Source organism: Meles meles, chromosome 9, assembly GCF_922984935.1.
Source record: "Meles meles chromosome 9, mMelMel3.1 paternal haplotype, whole genome shotgun sequence".
In the NCBI taxonomy this organism is placed as follows: Eukaryota; Metazoa; Chordata; class Mammalia; order Carnivora; family Mustelidae; genus Meles; species Meles meles.
In genome coordinates this window covers 74,290,121-74,307,871 of record NC_060074.1, presented here as the reverse complement: position 1 = coordinate 74,307,871, position 17,751 = coordinate 74,290,121, and the positions used below count along the sequence as shown (strand labels likewise).

Sequence of the window (17,751 nt, the reverse complement as noted above, 5' to 3'; positions counted from 1 at the left end):
CTACATTAAAAGCTGATTTTATTTCATAGAAAGGCAAAAACATTCTCTCAGTAAACATCAAAAACATTTAAGTTTATGAAGTTCAAGTTCAAAAAATATATTGTGAAATTAACCCAACCGGTGGTTTTATAACCTTTAAGTCACAATGCTTCTAACTGACAACTTCCAAATCCCTAAAAAGAAACTCTATACATACTCTTGTTATAATATCTGGCCAATGTGTTATTAAAATTCAGACTAAAAGGGGCTTACCTCAAAAATCAGTAAGTTCTTTGTCGTTTGTTAGATTCTTCTCTTGGGGAATCGGCCAGCATAACTTTAAGTCTGACTCCATTTAGGATCTTTCCATGTAAAGTAGTAATGGCATCATTGGCACTTATTCTATCTGCGTATTTGGCATACCCCACGTTTTTTCCCGACACAAGGTAAACTTCGATTAGGTTACCAAAACGACTGAAATGAGGTTAAAAAAAAAAAAAATCAAATGAAATTGATAAAAATACAACTGTTTAGTTACACTCCTCTCCCCACATCCCATCAAGTCAATCTTCCTTCTCAAACACATGCTCTATTAGTCAAGTTCTTTTCATTCTTATTCGGGTCTCTTTCCTCATTCTGCCAGTCATTATCTTTTCCTTGGAATGCTCTAACTTCCTCACTTGTTTCCCTGCCCTCTGGGCTTGTCCTTACCTAATCTACTATTTACCTTCCCAGTGATCTTTCCGAAACACAGATATGATCATTTCCACCCTAAGGATTCCATCCAGCGTAAGGACAAACTCCCCAGCATAGCCTGTGGGCTTTTCCTGATATGGGCCTTGTCTTCTCTCCACTTCACCCTCCCTTTCAAATCCCATGTTCTAACCATCTCCTTTCACATTCTCTCTTGCACGAATAACCACCCCCATAACATCCTTTCTTCTCTAAGTTGTTTTTATCTGCAGGTCTCCATTATACATTGCTTCTTAAGAGCTTTAGAACTAGATACTCCCCTTATGTATTTCATAGCCTGGATACTCCTTTTCACAACACCAGCCTCACTAGGTTGTAGTATTCTACTTCCTTATTTGTCTCCTATATGAGATTAACTTTCAGAGGACAAGAACAACTATGTCTTATTTCCATATGTTTGGTTTACGCAATGTCTCTTGCACTTAGTATGACAACTACCTGGCATAAAGGAAATGTTCAGGAAATAAACTACATGAATCAGTTAAATAAAAGACAATATATTTGAACTACTGGTATTTTGTGCAACTCTTCAATGAGCTTTCTATTTTTCAAAATTTGCTAACATTGTTATAAGGCAAATAGGAAAAAGACAAAAAAGAAATAAGTTAAGATTAAAGGAGTTCTATTAAAAACACAAAAATAAACAAGAGCTTTCCTTTTTCTATATTTATTATGTACTCTTACTTACAATCAAGTAATTGTTTACTCAATATAATCCTTAAGGATCCAACACAGTGCTAACAAAATAGAAATGCTATTTTCTATATTGTTTCTATTTCTGATAGAAAATTATTTCTATAATTCAACTCTGTTCAGTTGAATTATAATCACAAAGGAAAAGTTATGTAAAAAGAATTCTAGAGGGCAGGTCTACGCAGATTTGTATTTTCTATAAAGAAACAAATGATTTGTCCATTTTATGCATGCAACTTTTCAAAAACAATACTATGTTTTATATCTTCAAAACAAAATAACAGGAAATTCTGTGTGGAGACTTAGGATATATAAATAAAAAAGAAGAGAAAGAAATGATCATATATTTTAAAAGGTGATATAAATAGGAATTTTTTAAACTGCAGAACAAATCATTTCTATCTGTTAAGTATTGGGTATAGAAAGTTTCAAGTTTGTAAGAGGACTTAAATGACTGGTTTAAATAAATTATATTACAAAATGTAACTTTGTGGAATTGAAATCTTACCAGAATATATCCTCTAATACATCTAAAGGTAAAGGATGAGGATTAAACACGATAAAAAGTCTTTCTTTCACAGGAGTTTCAGGAGGGGCTTTTTTTTTGCATGATGGAAGTACAACATCTGTCTGGATTTGAGGCAACTGTGATCCAGAATTTCCTCCAAATTGCTGTTGAAGAGTTGGGTACAAAATAAGAAAAAGAAAAACTGTACTGTAAGGATTTTAAGCCAAGAGCTAAAGAGACGTATACCATGACTTCTATGTGACCTTGCACTGTAGCTCTGAACAGTTTCTTACATAGGTAACAAACAAAGGCCACATTTATTTTATAACCTACTGATGTATCATAGAGGTTAAGTTCTCACCTACTTACCAGAAATTGCTGCTGACTTGGGTTATTCCACACCATTGAGGCAAGTTGTGCTGCTACCATCTGCGTTGCCATTTTTCTAAGAAGACTAAAGAATAGAACTGATGATTTGCAGAAAACCAGAAACATTCAGTTTCTTACCCGTAACTTGTTTTTGTGTGACTTCCTCACCCAAGAGGTTAACTGATTTCCATTCTTATTCTTCAAGTCCTATCATGTACACCCAGAACCCTGCTTTAGACCCTCCTGAGATGGTACTTACTCTGTTGCATTACTTCCATCATCAATGAAGGAAACACCTATCCGATTCCCAGGAGGGTACTGAAACCCATGTAACTTGTATTTTGCATAAATAGCTGATGCTACATTGAAATACTGAACCACTCCATGACCTAAAACAAAGTAGAGAATATCAGGAGTTAAAAAGAAAAAAAGAGGGTACCTAAAGCCTGTCTTGCCACAAAATGAAGCAATATAGAAATAGCCTGGTATCACACAACTAGTAAACACAGAGTCAAAGGGACCAGAACACAAAGTTTTCTTATACATATGTACAACAACTATGTTCCTACAAAGTCTAAACCAGACTTAGGCAAAAATATAAACATATTTTAAGGAAAATGTTAATTATTGGAGCAAGTACTGCCCAATGAATTTAATTTTAAGATACAGGTGTTTCTTATATGATAGCTATACCTAAAACCAGTTCTTCTTAAATTTTTATTCTTCGAAATCTGCTTTGAAATTTTTAAATTTTCCCTATCATACTGAGTAGGAAATGAAATGAGAATATACAGTCTGATAAGAACATATAGTCATCAGGCTCACTGTAGTGCTAGAGAAAGGAAAAGTGATATTTATAAAAAAACAAAAGGTAGGGAACAGAGGCTCTCAGATTAGAAGTCACATATTTCACATTTCTTTGGAGAGCTTTCAGCTAAGCAGAAAGATTTCAATTCAGGAGGGTGATGCTGAAGTCGGGGGATAATTTTATACCAGAGTCCATATATGGATAGCCCAAGAGGTTATAACATAACCAAAAGGTTTTCATAATATATAACCTTCACATATAATATAACATAATAATAATATAATACAATACAATACAATATATATAGAATATATAACCCATATATATAACATAACCCACTTGGGGGAAAACACTGCTATAATCTCATGTTCCTCTCTAAACCGAAGCACCCCAACATTTTAATGAAATTAAAATTCAGTAAGCAAAGGAACATATAAAACTAATTCAGACAGAACTCTATGATGATACCTATATTAATAAAAAGTGTCCCAATAACACATATATTTTTTTATCAGACACATTCAACCAGAGAAAAGTTACAGAAGGTAAAAGAACACATTTCAACTTATCAGATAAAAGGGAAAGAAATACAAAACAAACAGAATTAGACATAACAATGAATGTGCCAAAAAACACAAACTGTGTGCCTTAGAATCAGAATACAGAATGATAGTCTAAGGCCAGGTTAGGGTTGGAGATGGTCCAAAGTAGGCTCAGACGGGCAGTTATGCTAAAAGACTAGGGCTGGGAAGAGTACTAGTGAGTAAAGTGCATATATCTGGGTGAAGAGTGGCACCATTCCAGGCTTATTAGCCCAGATGACTTGACTCACTTTCCTACTTCCCTTTACATCCATCACACCCTGTTAAGGGCTAAATCGAGTCTATCCATAGTACTAGAACAGATGCCAAGTATGACCTCTCCATACTACCCCTCATTTCCAATTCTCTAAAGCAAACCAATAAGCTCCCGAGATTTCCTGAGTACCTATCATGTGCCAGGACTTGCATTAGGTATTTTTACATACAGCATTCCTAATTCTTATCTAACCCGGACATAGAAGGTATTAATAATCCCCTTTTATGGATGAAGAGAGAGAGATTCAGAAGGGATAAGCAGTTTGTCAAGTTCTCAGAGCTACATGGCAGTGCTAGGATTTGCACCTGAGTCTGATGTGAAATGGAATGCCAACCATTTTCCATTATGCCACAATAACTCCATTTTTTAAAAGCCTTAAAAAAAACCTTAAAAAATTATGAAGATGGTTAAGCCAACACTAGATATTAGGTTTAGTCAATTAACTAGTTAATAAGTTCAAATGGCTGGTATTAGAGCCTTGCTTCAAATTTTCTAAAAAAAGATTTTATTTTTATCTTTTTAAAAAAAGATTTATTTGAGAAAGAGAGAGAGAGAGAACAAGCTGGGGGAGAGAGAGAGAGAAGCAGACTCCTTACTGAGCAGGAAGCCTGACATGGGGCTTGATACCAGAGATCAAGACCTGAGCCAAAGGCAGATGCTTAACTAATGACTGAGCCACCCAGGCGTCCCAGAGCCTTGCTTCAATTAAGACTGGGAAGAAGCAGAGAGAGAAGAAGAGCAATTAGATGCTTGAAATGAAGGGAAGGAGTTTCATTTTGGGTATAAAGTTTGGAAAAAAAAAAAGAGAGAGAGAGAGAGAGAGACACTTAGGGATGAGGAGGAAACTTCGAAGGGTTTCAGAACTTTGCCTAACGTTAATCAGGCGTATAGGGACCCATTCTGAGGTATTTTGGTTATACAACTGGAAACAGAATGCTCTATTTTGTGGAAGTTAAAATATTTTTAAAAACTGTGACATTGGCACGTACTGCATGGAGCACTGGGTGTGATGCCAAAACAATGAACACTGTTATGCTGTAAATAAACAAACAAACAAAAAAAGTCTTTTTTCCCCTTTTGTAAAAAAAAAAAAAAATGTGACATTGTATAAAGGAGATACATTCTCAGGGGTTTATTTGTTAAGTATCACTGTAATTAAAAGTTTAAAACAGAAAAAGAAAACAAAAAATTGCCATAGAAAGAGTATTTGACATAAAAAGCGCCACTGGAGAAAAGACATTTTAACAAAACACAGTAGATTAAAAAATAATAGACATTATTTTACCGTAATTAGAATAAGGATCTCGTTGAACTTCACAGTATTCCAATCCTGGTACTATATCAAAAATACTGAAAAGCTGCTCTTCAGTGAAAGGAACTCTTGATACAACTGACAGGCGTTTGGAGATAGCTTCTTGGCCTCTGTTGTCATTCTTGTCAAAACCTGAAAACTCAGATTGTTGTTCTCCAACAATATAAAAAGAAAAGTACATCTTTTAATTTCTATACATTCAAGAATTCACTTAACATTTTAGGTACAAGTAAATAAGATGAGCTGTCACTAAGTCCATTGCATTTGACCAAGGCACTATATTTTGTAGCACGCTCTTGGCCATTAGCACTATCAGAAGGGACCAATGGTGTGAAAACAGACAACTCTTCCCACTCCCCCGCTTTTGACACAGAAATATAAGCAGAAATGTGTAGTATAACTTCAGAGGAATATGTTTAGTATGCAAATCTGCAAAATATGGCAAGTATTTTGCCTATAACAAAGATTATGCTAAATAATAATTATGGGACTTACTTTTATCACTCACTTCTCCCTTTTGTTAACGTCTATGTTTGTCATTCCTTTCCTTCCTCTAGCCCTAATTTTAAAGCAGCAGTACTTTAGGGATAAAATCTTAGGACTTATACTGAGGGGATATCAGTATAGTCTTTTATACTTTTTGGTCCTAACAGAGGCAGAAGCTTGCTTTAAAAACTGGCAGTGATGTAGTTTAATATTTAGATAATACATAACTGACCATAGAGAACTATAACTGGAAATTATATAGAATTCTATAAGCAATGCTTATATATTATATTATGTATTATATAATACACAATGCTTATATAATGTATAATTTCCAATTAGTTTTCTACGTTACACATAGCGTTAAATATGCAAGTGTTAATATTAAGACCACAAGGAGTCATGACAAACTTCTCAAAAAAACCCCGCATTAACTTTAATTCACTAAGTGAGATTTACAGACTACTGATAAAAGAATATTTTCTAAAATCCAAATCCGACTGTATATATTACATACACTACTAAAAAGAAAGGATAGCTTACTCACCAAATGGAAACATATTTACTCTAGGTTCATGTCCCAGTGTCTCCTGCCTCATGTTACTGTAATAGTCTTGTTCTGAGGATTCAGATGCTTTATTTTTAGGTTCAGCCAAGATTGCCCTAAAACCTGAAAAAGAGAATCTATGACTTTCAAAATTCACAGCAAATTTAGCACACCTGCAAATAGACTTTATTGCTAGTGCTTGACTTAGCTTTAGAACTATAATTGTACAAAACAAAATCTACACAAAGGCCATCTGTACCGCACCTACTTCTTTGCTTTTTGGAAGATGGTAAAAAATAAATAAAAAGAGCAAGAATCTCAAGTTGTGGTCAAGGCAGACATTGAAGATCAGCAGTTCTACCCTATCCTTTCCAGTCTCTTCCCTATTACAAATAATACCCTGGTTTGTTCTCCCTGATTCAACATCAAAATCCTATAGGGCTCTTCACATTCAACCTGTCAGCAAGATTCTTCCTTTGAAATACACTTACAAGATGTTGTCTTTTACTCTAACTTCCCTGCCTTTGTTTCTAAGTCAGATTCCCTTCAATTAATTCCAACAACTCATTAACTGCTCTCTTTGCCTCTGGATCAAAGGTTTTAAGTAGGGGTTCGAAGATGAGCTTCAAAAAGTGGGAAGGTTCCATGAACTCTCTGAAACTTTAAACAATACGCTTATGTATATGTGCACATGTGCATATTTCAAAGAGGGTTCAGAGCTTTCATCATATTATTCTGTGGCTCCAAAAAGGATAAAACCAAGTCACTCTGAATTCTTTCTCTGAAAATCCATCCCTGATACTGTGGTTAGAGCAACTGTCCTGAAACAGTTGTTTTTCTCCTTTTAAAGCAGTCTACAAGGGAATCCTGAGGTTGAACTCTTCATAACCTCCCATATATGGAGCCACTGGACGTAGTTAACTTTGTCTCCTAATTTCTCAGTAGGATTAATTACGCCTTATTCAGACTTTTGCCTTCACAGTATGAAGCAAAGACATGTTTACCCCCAGCTCTGTGCCTTTGTTAACACTGCTCTCACCTTCTGTCCTGCCTACTCTATACCAGATGTCAATCTCACCTCTAGAGGTGTTCTCATGTTCTCAATGCACTTGTTTCTCACTACCGCTGGACCATACCACACATTTTTGAACATTTTCTCATTTGGCAAATATCTGTTGAGTCTATTATAAATGGCAGTTTCTTTGATAGAGATCTCAATAAATCTATACAGAGGGTCTATAACTGTACTAGGTATTAGGAATGAGAGAAACCAACAAACAAAACACTCCCTGCTTTCAAAGAGCCTTTAAAAAAAATCTTCTATTATTCTTTAACTATTTTTTGCCTATTAGAGATTGGCTACCCAATATAATTCCTTAAAAACTATATATTTATTTCCTTTGTATCTTTTTACTTAACATATTGCTGAGTATCCACAGGTACTCAATTAATGCTGGCTGGTTGAGAAATACAGAAGGATCTGAGAGGAAATTTTGATATGCACCTTAGGGTTATTTAAGAATTCTACTGATCAGCAATAATTCTTTCCAGTACATATATATCTTTCTAATATCCTAAAACCTACTAATTTAACTAATCCTCATTTCTAAAGGTCAATATAACTAGGAGTATGGCAACAAAGGATATTTTCCTTGGCTACTTTAAAATTCTTATTCTTCATTATATATAGCATTAACAGCACAAGATCCAATGTCATTCTAGCTCAAAATTAACCTAATATATATTTAGTTACCTATGTAGGCAAAATTTATACTATGTCCCATCCTTAACCTTTATGTTTATTAGCATATCCTTAATTCTATTTAAGGTGTAGTTTAAATATGAATAAATATACCAGAAAACTTGAGGTTTTTTTAAATAAAGAAAAAAAAATTTTTAAAAGCTGGAAAGGGTTAAGTCAATTTTTAATACTTAAAAATTTTAAATTACTATAGAAATAATAACCAAAATGTGCAAACAGTATTTTCACTTGCTAAGTTAATGCAGTTGCTCATATTTCTCTTGAAGACAGTGCCTCAGTGAAAGCTTAATCACAATCCCAAAATAATTTTCATCCTAGGTATATACATATATTTAAACTCATATTGCTAGGATTAAATTAGCAAGTATGCTTACTAGTAAAACCACATGTTAAATTCATTTATTTAGAATAATTAAAAGTTTTTAAAAAGTCTTTAACGTTAAATGAACACATCCTTACTTCGATCACAGTTTTCTATTGCTTGGGCAGCCTGTGATGGTTTTAAGTATCGAACATAGCCCAAACCTTTACTTTCTCCAGTTACTTTATTCTTAATAATGCTGCAATACTCGATATCTCCATATACCTATGAGAGTTAAAAGAAATGATCTTAGAGGAGTCAAAATCAATAACTGAACAGATTATTTCAGAACTTGAAGTTTATTTGTGCCCCTTATTTGCAAAACTAGAAATCAGAATTAGAATTTACATCCATTTTTAATAATAGAATCAAAATGTCACAAACCAATGAGGCATGAGAAAAAGAACCATCCTAATATAAGCGAATAATAACATAACCAAAATAATGATTTTCATTTTCATTTGCTAAGCATTTGCTTTACATATATTACCTTATTGCTATAACAATCCCTCAAGGATATACGTATAATATGTATGTGTATATAGATATATACATACATAATATTTATGTATACACTAATATATATTATATATATGGATACGTATTATACTATTTATCTCACAGACAAAGAAACTAGGTCTTTGAGAAATCAAATAATTTGCCTATGTCACAGAGGGTGAATAAGACTGTGTAAATGGTTTTGAAAGCTTCAGAGTCTTGGTCAGTGGTGATTACAAGCTGGAATTGAACCTTCTATATCCAAATTTTTGCTCAGTCCCTTATTTTTTTTTTTTTTTAAGATTTTGTTTATTTATTTGCAGAGATCACAAGTAGGCAGAAAGGCAGGCAGAGAGGGAGGGGGAAGCAGGCTCCCTGCCGAGCAGAGAGCCCGATGCGGGGCTCGATCCTAGGACCCTGGGATCATGACCTGAGCTGAAGGCAGAGGCTTTAACCCACTGAGCCACCCAGGCGCCCCTGCTCAGTCCCTTATTAACTGAGCAGTTTAGTTACCCTCTCTGTGCCTATCTCTTTACCTGCTAAATGGGGTTAAAAGTTGTACCTACTTCAGGGGCACCTGGGTGGCTCAGTGGGTTAAAGCCTCTGCCTTCAGCTCAGGTCATGATCCCAGGGTCCTGGGATCGAGTCCCGCATCGAGCTCTCTGCTCAGCAGGGAGCCTGCTTCCCTCTCTTTCTCTGCTTGCCTCTCTGCCTCCTTGTGATCTCTCTCTGTCAAATAAATAAATAAAATCTTTAAAAACAAAAAAAAAGTTGTACCTACTTCAAAGGGTTATTTTAAGAGTTAAATGAAGGGCACCAAGGTGGCTCAGTTGTTAAGCGTCTGCCTTCAGCTAAAAGTGAAATGAACTAATAGACCTAAAGTGTCTGGGATACACTAAACATTAGCTACAGCTGTTTGCCCGCTAACAGGATGTAACTGTGTATTCCTTTGAAGAGGAGCTTCTCAAAGTATATCACTAAAACACTGGCATGCTCAGAAAGTCAATTCTATGGAGAAATATGGGATATAAATTCTTAGTGTTTATTATTTATTTTTTAAAAGATTTTATTTATTTCTTGTTTAGAGAGAGACAGTGTGTGTGCGAGCAGGGGGAGGGGCTGAGAGAGAAGGAGAGAGAAAATCTCCAGCAGACTCCAAGCTGAGTGATGAACCTGACGCAGGGCTCCATCTCACGAACTGGAGATCATGAATTGAGCCAAAGTCAACAGTCAGATGCTTAACCAACTGAGCCACCTGGGCACCCCCTTAGTGTTTATTATTTATTTTACAAAATTTTTATATAACCAATTAACAACTTAATTATTATACATTTGGATAAAAATGTCAAATTTGTTCACTCAGAAAAAGATAAAAAGTTCTTACTATTGGAGGAAGTTTGGAATATATATGTTTGGTAGCTGTTATTTTTTTCAACTCTTGCGGTAGGACAGAGAAATTTTGGAAATTACTTTTTACTGTTTCTTTTCTTTCTTGCTTGTTGCCTACCTGATTCATATTATTGGGAAACTTAGTAGAAAAAGAATAAAAAATTACAACTCAAACTAATTTAAGAATTGATTTTTAATAATTTTTGTAGAAGTATATCATGTATATAAAAGTCAATGGCTAAAAAGAGATTTAAAATGATCTTTAAATTTCATTGACTATAATCTTGCTATATGGTTCAAAGCTGTAGTTTTTTTTCCCTTTAAATAGAACTCCTTCAGGGGCGCCTGGGTGGCTCAGATAGTTAAAAGTCTGCGGCTCAGGTCATGATCTCTATGTCCTGGGAATGAGCCCCACATTGTGTTCCCAGCTCACTGGGGATCTGCTTCTCTCTCTCCTGCTGCCTCTCCCCATGCTTGTGTCTTCTCTCCCTCTCTCTCAAATGAGTAAATAAAATCTTTAAAAATAAATAAAATAATTAAATAAAACTCCTTCGAAAGCTTAATTTTAGGACTAATATTCCATAAAGGATGAGCCTTTCTGTGAATAAGTACATCAACATGCCATAGGCTTAGGATAAATACTAGATAATACAGTTCACACACTCAGGCTTACTTGACTCCCCTCTCCATGAGAGCAACAGAGTGGTGAGAGGGTACTTTGAAAGTGTAAAGACCAAGAGCAGCTTCCAGATTCATAGAGCCTGGGTTTAAATCTTGGTCCACCACCTACCAGGTATGTGACCTAATTTAAAACTCCAGGTTTTATACTTTATTTTCCTGAATCCGTGTTTTCCTTAAAGGGGGAGAAAACACCATCATTTATATTTTCCACTTTTTTATGTTTTTTTTTTTTTTTAGTTTATTCTAGGTTTAATATTTTAAAACTAGATGGAAACAGATGACTTAAAAACAGTTATTTAATTCTCTAGCATCAATCTAATGACCTAACGCAAACAACGCTTAAGATTTAGTAACCATACAACCAATTTAGGATTCTAAGTTACCACAGATGCTAGTTGATTAGAAAACATAAGTACCTTAAATTTTTCCCGTAGATCTTCTTCGGTGTAGGACTTTGGTATCATAACGAATATTCTTGTGAGTTCTTCATCTTCAACATCGCGATGACTTCCAGATGATCTGGACTGAGCAATGAAAACCTAAGAAACAAACAAAATCCCCAAAATAATATTTAACTGTTTTCCTATTTCTTAGGTATACTTATTTCATTATTATTATGAGTTTCATGTTAGGATAAACACAATGTAATAGGATTTTGTCAAAAGTTTTTTTAAAGTAATCTTTACTGCAATGGGTTTTTTTTCTTTTTCTGCAGTGTTTTTTTTTTATTTATTTTTTTATATGAGATAATACCAATGTCTGCATTGTTTTTTCCAAATGTATTTTTACTTTCGCACTTTGGTTTACCAAGAGCAAGTCAGTACACTGAAAAAGAATGTGTGATCTGCAATAGCTGAGTACAGTGTCCAATAAATGCTAACTACAGTGATTAAAGTGTTAAGTATCACATCTTTACTGATTTTGTCTAGTTGTTCCAACAGATCCTAAGAGAGGAGTATAAAAACCTGATTGTGAATTTTTCTTTCTCCTCTTAGTTCTATGAAATAATGCTTCTTGTATTTTGAAGCTGTATTATTGGCTCCATAAACATGTGGGATCATTATGTACTTCTGACTGTCATTTTTATTCCTATGAAGTTGCCCTATCTCTGTTAATACTTCTTGTGTTAAACACCATTTTGTATGATATCACACAAACTTTTTCTATCCTTTCACTTTCAACCACTTTGTATCTTTATTCTTTACATGTCTCTTTTAAACAGTATTTAGTTTGGTCTTTCTTTTTTTTAATAAATCCTGATAATCTCTGCCTTTAATTGGCATGTTTAGTCTACTTATGTTTAATGTACTTACTGATATAGTTGGGTTTAAGTCTAGAATGTAATTATTTTTAATTGTTTTCTTTTTAATACGAAACTTTAAAAAAGGTAGCATAATCATATTCTGGATAATCTCAGTGACCATGTGATTTATGTGAGCAAGAAAATGCACCGGAATACCTGAGGCTCCATTTTCTACTATTAGCAATTTATTTTACTGAAACATCATCTGTGACATTAGATTACTCAGATTATTATTATTACTTGGATTATGATATGAGATTATTACTTATTACTTCATAAAATTGTTACAGTTTTATATTATCCTAAAGGAATGTTAAAATCTCTAATTAGGATTGTGGATTTGTTTATAGAGCTATAAGGATAAGAATTTTAATGACTAGTTTTGTTTTTTATTACCTGAAGACATGTAATAAAATTAACATAAATCACCACACGAAGCCCTCAAGGTTTCCTTTTTCTTCTACTTTAAAGGGGGGGAGGGTGGGGGCTGTATACCACTGAAATGGAATTCCAGAGGAGGCAGCAACCCAGAGGACTGAGAGCTTATAAAAGTCATGAGATTTCGAAAGTACTGAAACAGAAGATTGTATATTTGCTTAGAAAACAGCTGTCGTAGAAGTGTAGGACCTTGTTTACAAGATACAGCTGGAGACATATTCCTAAATAAGACTCCCTCAATAAACTTATGCTATATGCCAAGCAGTGTATGAGGTATTAGTAATACAGTACTAAGCAATACAAAAATGACCCACTAGAAAGTCAGTGTAGGGGATATATCACTAATGAATGATCAATAGAAAAATGAAATAGGAAACCTTTACGCATATAGGAAGAAACAGGGAAAAGAAAGAGTCTCAAGTAAGATTTGAGACCAGAAGTGTCATCAGATCACAAACTTCTAAATTTTAGAAGACTGGAGTGTTTCAAATTTCCAATAAGGCAGGCAGTGTCTGAGAAGAACACATGTATAATTAACCACTTAATGGAGATTTCTCCTGAGACTTTATGTTCAGACTACAAGCTCTAAATAAGAGGCATTCTTGCAGAGCTGAAGATAATGTTCTTGGTCGCAGAATAATTCTTACTTAGCCAATCTTCTGGTTGTAGGCCTAGGGCTATAATTTTCTTATGTGTCTTACAGATTCTTTGGAACTTTGCAAAAGCAAACTACACGAGAGAAGTTGAAGCTAAATTAATTTAACTGGAAGTACAGAAGAAACAAAAACAAACACAAGTAAAAAAACTACAATCCAGTGGAAGACAGACCCAAGCTGAACCCACTGAAAATGAACTTAGACTGCCTAGCTCGGTCCTGCACTGCAACAAACTTCTGGCTAAAACTGAGTGGACCAAAATATGAAAAAACAACTTAAACTTTAATTATTTTGGAGAATAACTTCTCTGTGGCTAAAAGGGAGGGTACATTTCAGTGCTGGGACTTTCACTTCTCTTGTAGGAATTTAATCAAGAAAAGGGAATTATATAGGTTTAAGATTTGGGGCATTTTTTGGGTTGTCCACAGATCTCTGTGGTTATACTCAAAGTATAAAAACCCTCTCTGGCTAATTTAATTAGAAGGAGATACAAATTATCAATCTAGGACAGGAGTCAGTAAACCACAGCCTCCTGTTTCTCTACAGCCCATGATCTAAAAATAGTTTTTACATTTTATTTATTTTAAAAGATTTTATTTACTTATTTGACTGAGAGAGAGAGACAGCGAGAGAAGGAACACAAGCAGGGGGAGTGGGAGAAGGAGTAGCAGGTCTCCTGCTGAGTAGGGAGCCCGATGCAGGGCTCTATGCAGGGCTCCATCCAGGACCCTGTGATCATGACCTGAGAAGGCAAATGCCCAACGACTGAGCCACCCAGGCACCACTGTTTTCACATTTTTAAAGGGCTGTTAAAAACAATGAGTAGGGGGGGGCGCCTGGGTGGCTCAGTGGGTTAAAGCCTCTGCCTTCGGCTCAGGTCATGATCCCAGGGTTCTGGGATAGAGCCCCACATCAGGCTCTCTGCTTAGCGGGGAGCCTGCTTCCCCCCCCCCCCCTCTGCCTGCCTCTCTGCCTACTTGTGATCTCTGTCTGTCAAATAAATAAATAAAATCTTAAAAAAAAACAAAAACAAATAGGTCACAGAGACTGTATGTGGCTCACAATGCCTAAAATATTTACTATCTGTCCTCTTACAGAAAAAGTTTGTCAACCCCTGATCTAGCATATGCTGTGGCCTTACAATAAATTTTATTAATGACCTGTTCTACTCCATTTCAGGGAGTTGGGGAGGTGGAAATAAAGGGAATGTCTATGGTCTACTGTAATGCTGATATACTCCTAGGCTCCTTCTCTTTTGTGGATGGAGGGATAGGCAAGACCTCCGGAGACTGATGCACAGTCTTTCACTTGTGTAAGTCAATATTAATGATATTCTTACCAGTTTTCTGTAGTAAATGGGAGGAAGAAAAGGAAAAAAACGTCAAGGGAGAAGGGAATTTTGTGGAAGTCTCCAACAGAATTACAAGACAGGTGAGGATACTGTTGAAGTAACTGTCAGGAGCCTCAGGATTGGGTCTGGAACTGCAGCGAGCCTGCTTCCCTCTCTCTCTTTCTCTCTCCCTGCCTGCCTCTCTGTCTACTTGTGATCTCTCTCTGTCAAATAAATAAATAAAATCTTAAAAAAAAAAAATCACCCTTCCTGCCACTTGCCAGTCTTCTTAATTTTATGCAAGTTTAAGTGCTGAAACAATAGAAATGCCTCCAGGGCGAACTAAGAGTATACAAAGAAGCATTAAGTAGCAATACAACCATATTACCATCATGATGATTTGGCCCTGCTTAAGGCAGGTTACTTTGGTTGCTTTCAAAGAAAAGTGGCAATAACAAAACGTAAGGTATTACTACTTTCACAAAGAGGGCTTAGTTCAGATGATCTTTAAAAACACAACAGTGTGGCAAATACGCAACAGCAGCAGTTATAGTCACCTTCAAACACTATTTACATGTACCCTTTCGTCTGGTACTGGGCAAACGCCCAACACCAGAGAGGCCACAGTTTAACACACTTTTATCAAGTTGTTAAGCTCAGCAGTAACCTGAAGAAAAGCAAAAAAATAAAAAAATTAAAAACAAAAACAAAAACACCCGTGTTTATGTAAACGGGGTTGTAAGACTGGAGCTTCAGGAGTGGGCGATGGAGTCCAGGGTTCCGGAGTAGTGACAGAGCGAGTGAGGGCAGGTCCAGTCACTGCAGCTCTGCTGCCCAAGTCCGGGCGGTCGTTCTTCCCGCACCGCCCAAACCCCGCACCCCTGTCGCGAACGCCATCCTCCCGCCCCCGGAAGGCCAAGAGCTGCCCAGGCCGCCCCAGGGAGCGGATGTATTACTTCGACCCCACGCTGACACAGCTTCAGGCGCGGGAGGCCCCACCCCTACCCACTCGCGCGAGGACCCCAACCCGGGCACCAGTACCTTGATGGGCTTGGTGTCGTTGGGGCTGAGGCACTGGCCGTGCATCTCCTCCATGGCCCTGCAGGCCTGCGAGCTGCGGGCAAACTTGACGAAGGCGATGCCCTTGGACTCCTTAGTGTGCTTGTCCCGCACCACCCAGATGTCCTGGATCTCGCCAAAGGGCGAGAAGCGCTCCCTCAGCACCGACTCCGGTGTGTACTTGCTGATCACCAGGAAGATGCGGCTGTTGGGCGGCTCGTCCAGGCTGTCCACGCCCGGGCGGAAGCCTCCGCCGCTCGCACAGCTGCCTGCTTCGTCCATGGCGCTCCGCCCCGGCGCGGGAGCCAGGCCCGGGTCCCCTTAAGGTCTCCTCGCTGCCGCCGGGCCCGCCACCGCCGCTCCCGCACAGCCAGCCGTTGCGGGTCCGGCGCTCCGCTTCCGGAAGACGCAAGAGTCGGGCGCCTGACCAGCGTCTGGTACCAGCTTCCGGGGAGCGGCCTGCAGCGCCCCCTAGCGATGCGGGGGGGTGGGGAGGCCGACCTGGTCCGGGAGCCCAATCTCGCGGAAACGAGGCTCACATGTCAGGGGTGCCATCCGCATTGCCTGTGGCCAGAACAGCCCTGTCTGGTGCACAGGCTTTCCCAGTGCTGGCTTTATTCCCACCCCTAGAGCCCAAGCATTCTCCCCTCAAAACTTGCCATCTTGGTTATGAGCTGAGTAGAAGACCACTATAGGATAAAGTTAAAAACCCTATAGTCTTGGGGTGCCTGGGTGGCTCATTTGGTTAAGCGACTGCCTTCCGCTCGGGTCATGATCCCAGAGTCCTGGGATCGAGTCCCGCATCGGGTTCCCTGCTCCTTGGAGAGTCTGCTTCTCCCTCTGACTTTCTCTCCTCTCATGCTCTCTCTCACTGTCTCTCTCTCTCAAATAAATAAAATCTTAAAAAAAAAAAAACCAACCCTATAGTCTTATTTGAGATCATCCAATTCGAGCCTCATTTGTTGAGAAAATTGAGATGAGGAAATCGAGGCCTTTGGAATAGCCAAAGACAGTAGGGATACAAATAACAGAGCCAAAACCAGAACCAGGTCCGTCTGCTGATGTGCTCAACTCCCACAAGCACCCCTGGGGACTTGAGGGCTGGAAGGGTGGACTGCTCAGCTACAGGGACTAGGAGAAATCTCAAGGAGAAGCAAAGTGGGAATGCTTACTGACTTCTAAGTCTTCTTGTTAAAGGGACTTGAGGACAGGTTAGTGGGAAACCTAGCAGAAATCCAGAAACAAGATCTGGATTTTGTAGTGGAGTTGGAATAAAATGAAAAGAATGAAACTGAACGTAGTCCAGGACCAGAACTCTTTGAATGCTCAAGTCCAGGTTGCTAAGATCAGGGTTGCTTTGAGTTCAAACAGGTAAGTACTATTTATTGTGTGCCAACTGCATGCCAGTTCTGTCTAAGGAGCTAGATACACCATAAGGAAAAGGAAAAACATGTTCTCTGTCCTCATAGAACTTTCTTCTATTGTGGAAAAATTACATGTAAATATATAGTGCAAAATAATGTCGGATTGTGTTAAATGGTTTTGCCACTGAACTGTGTGAGTTTGGATAAGTTACTTCATATTTCCAACTTCAGTTTCCTCAGCTGCAAGGAGAAATAATATTGCCTACTAAATGGGGTAGTTATTAAGCTCAGTTAATTCATCCATTTATTTAAGGACCAAATGTTTCTGACTGTCTACTGTGTATTGGGCACTGTGCTTTACTCAAGTGATATGGTATTAAACAAAATGATCCTTCTCTTCTCTTACGAAGTTAATAGATTAGGTTTATATACTTGGGATTTTATGAAATATATGGAGCTCGTAGCTTAAGGATCAAATGAGCTAATATGTGTACAATGGCACATGGAGATGAATTTTCTTGTTCCCTTTGATGAGGGTATCCACTCTCCCACTTTTTATATTGTATACTTGTATGATAGCAACTAAGAGTCAGGGAT

The 17,751-nt window shown here is 37.4% G+C and overlaps 1 protein-coding gene across 2 annotated transcripts; it reads right to left on the bottom strand.

Annotated features, from left to right (window-relative positions):
* Positions 1–252: 252 nt before the first annotated feature.
* Positions 253–16,219, bottom strand: RBM45 (RNA binding motif protein 45). 2 transcript variants are annotated; one of them, XM_046019108.1, is made up of 9 exons: positions 15,773–16,219; positions 11,421–11,543; positions 8,535–8,661; positions 6,314–6,436; positions 5,254–5,439; positions 2,562–2,691; positions 2,303–2,387; positions 1,934–2,097; positions 253–453 (listed from the first exon to the last, which is right to left on the bottom strand). In XM_046019108.1, the coding sequence occupies exons 1-9, from the start codon at positions 16,070–16,072 to the stop codon at positions 261–263; spliced, it is 1,431 nt and encodes a 476-aa protein (XP_045875064.1). In that variant the 5' UTR covers positions 16,073–16,219; the 3' UTR covers positions 253–260. The 2 variants fall into 2 exon arrangements, with proteins under 2 accessions (XP_045875064.1, XP_045875065.1); XM_046019109.1 differs by having other exon boundaries at positions 5,254–5,433.
* Positions 16,220–17,751: the final 1,532 nt, after the last annotated feature.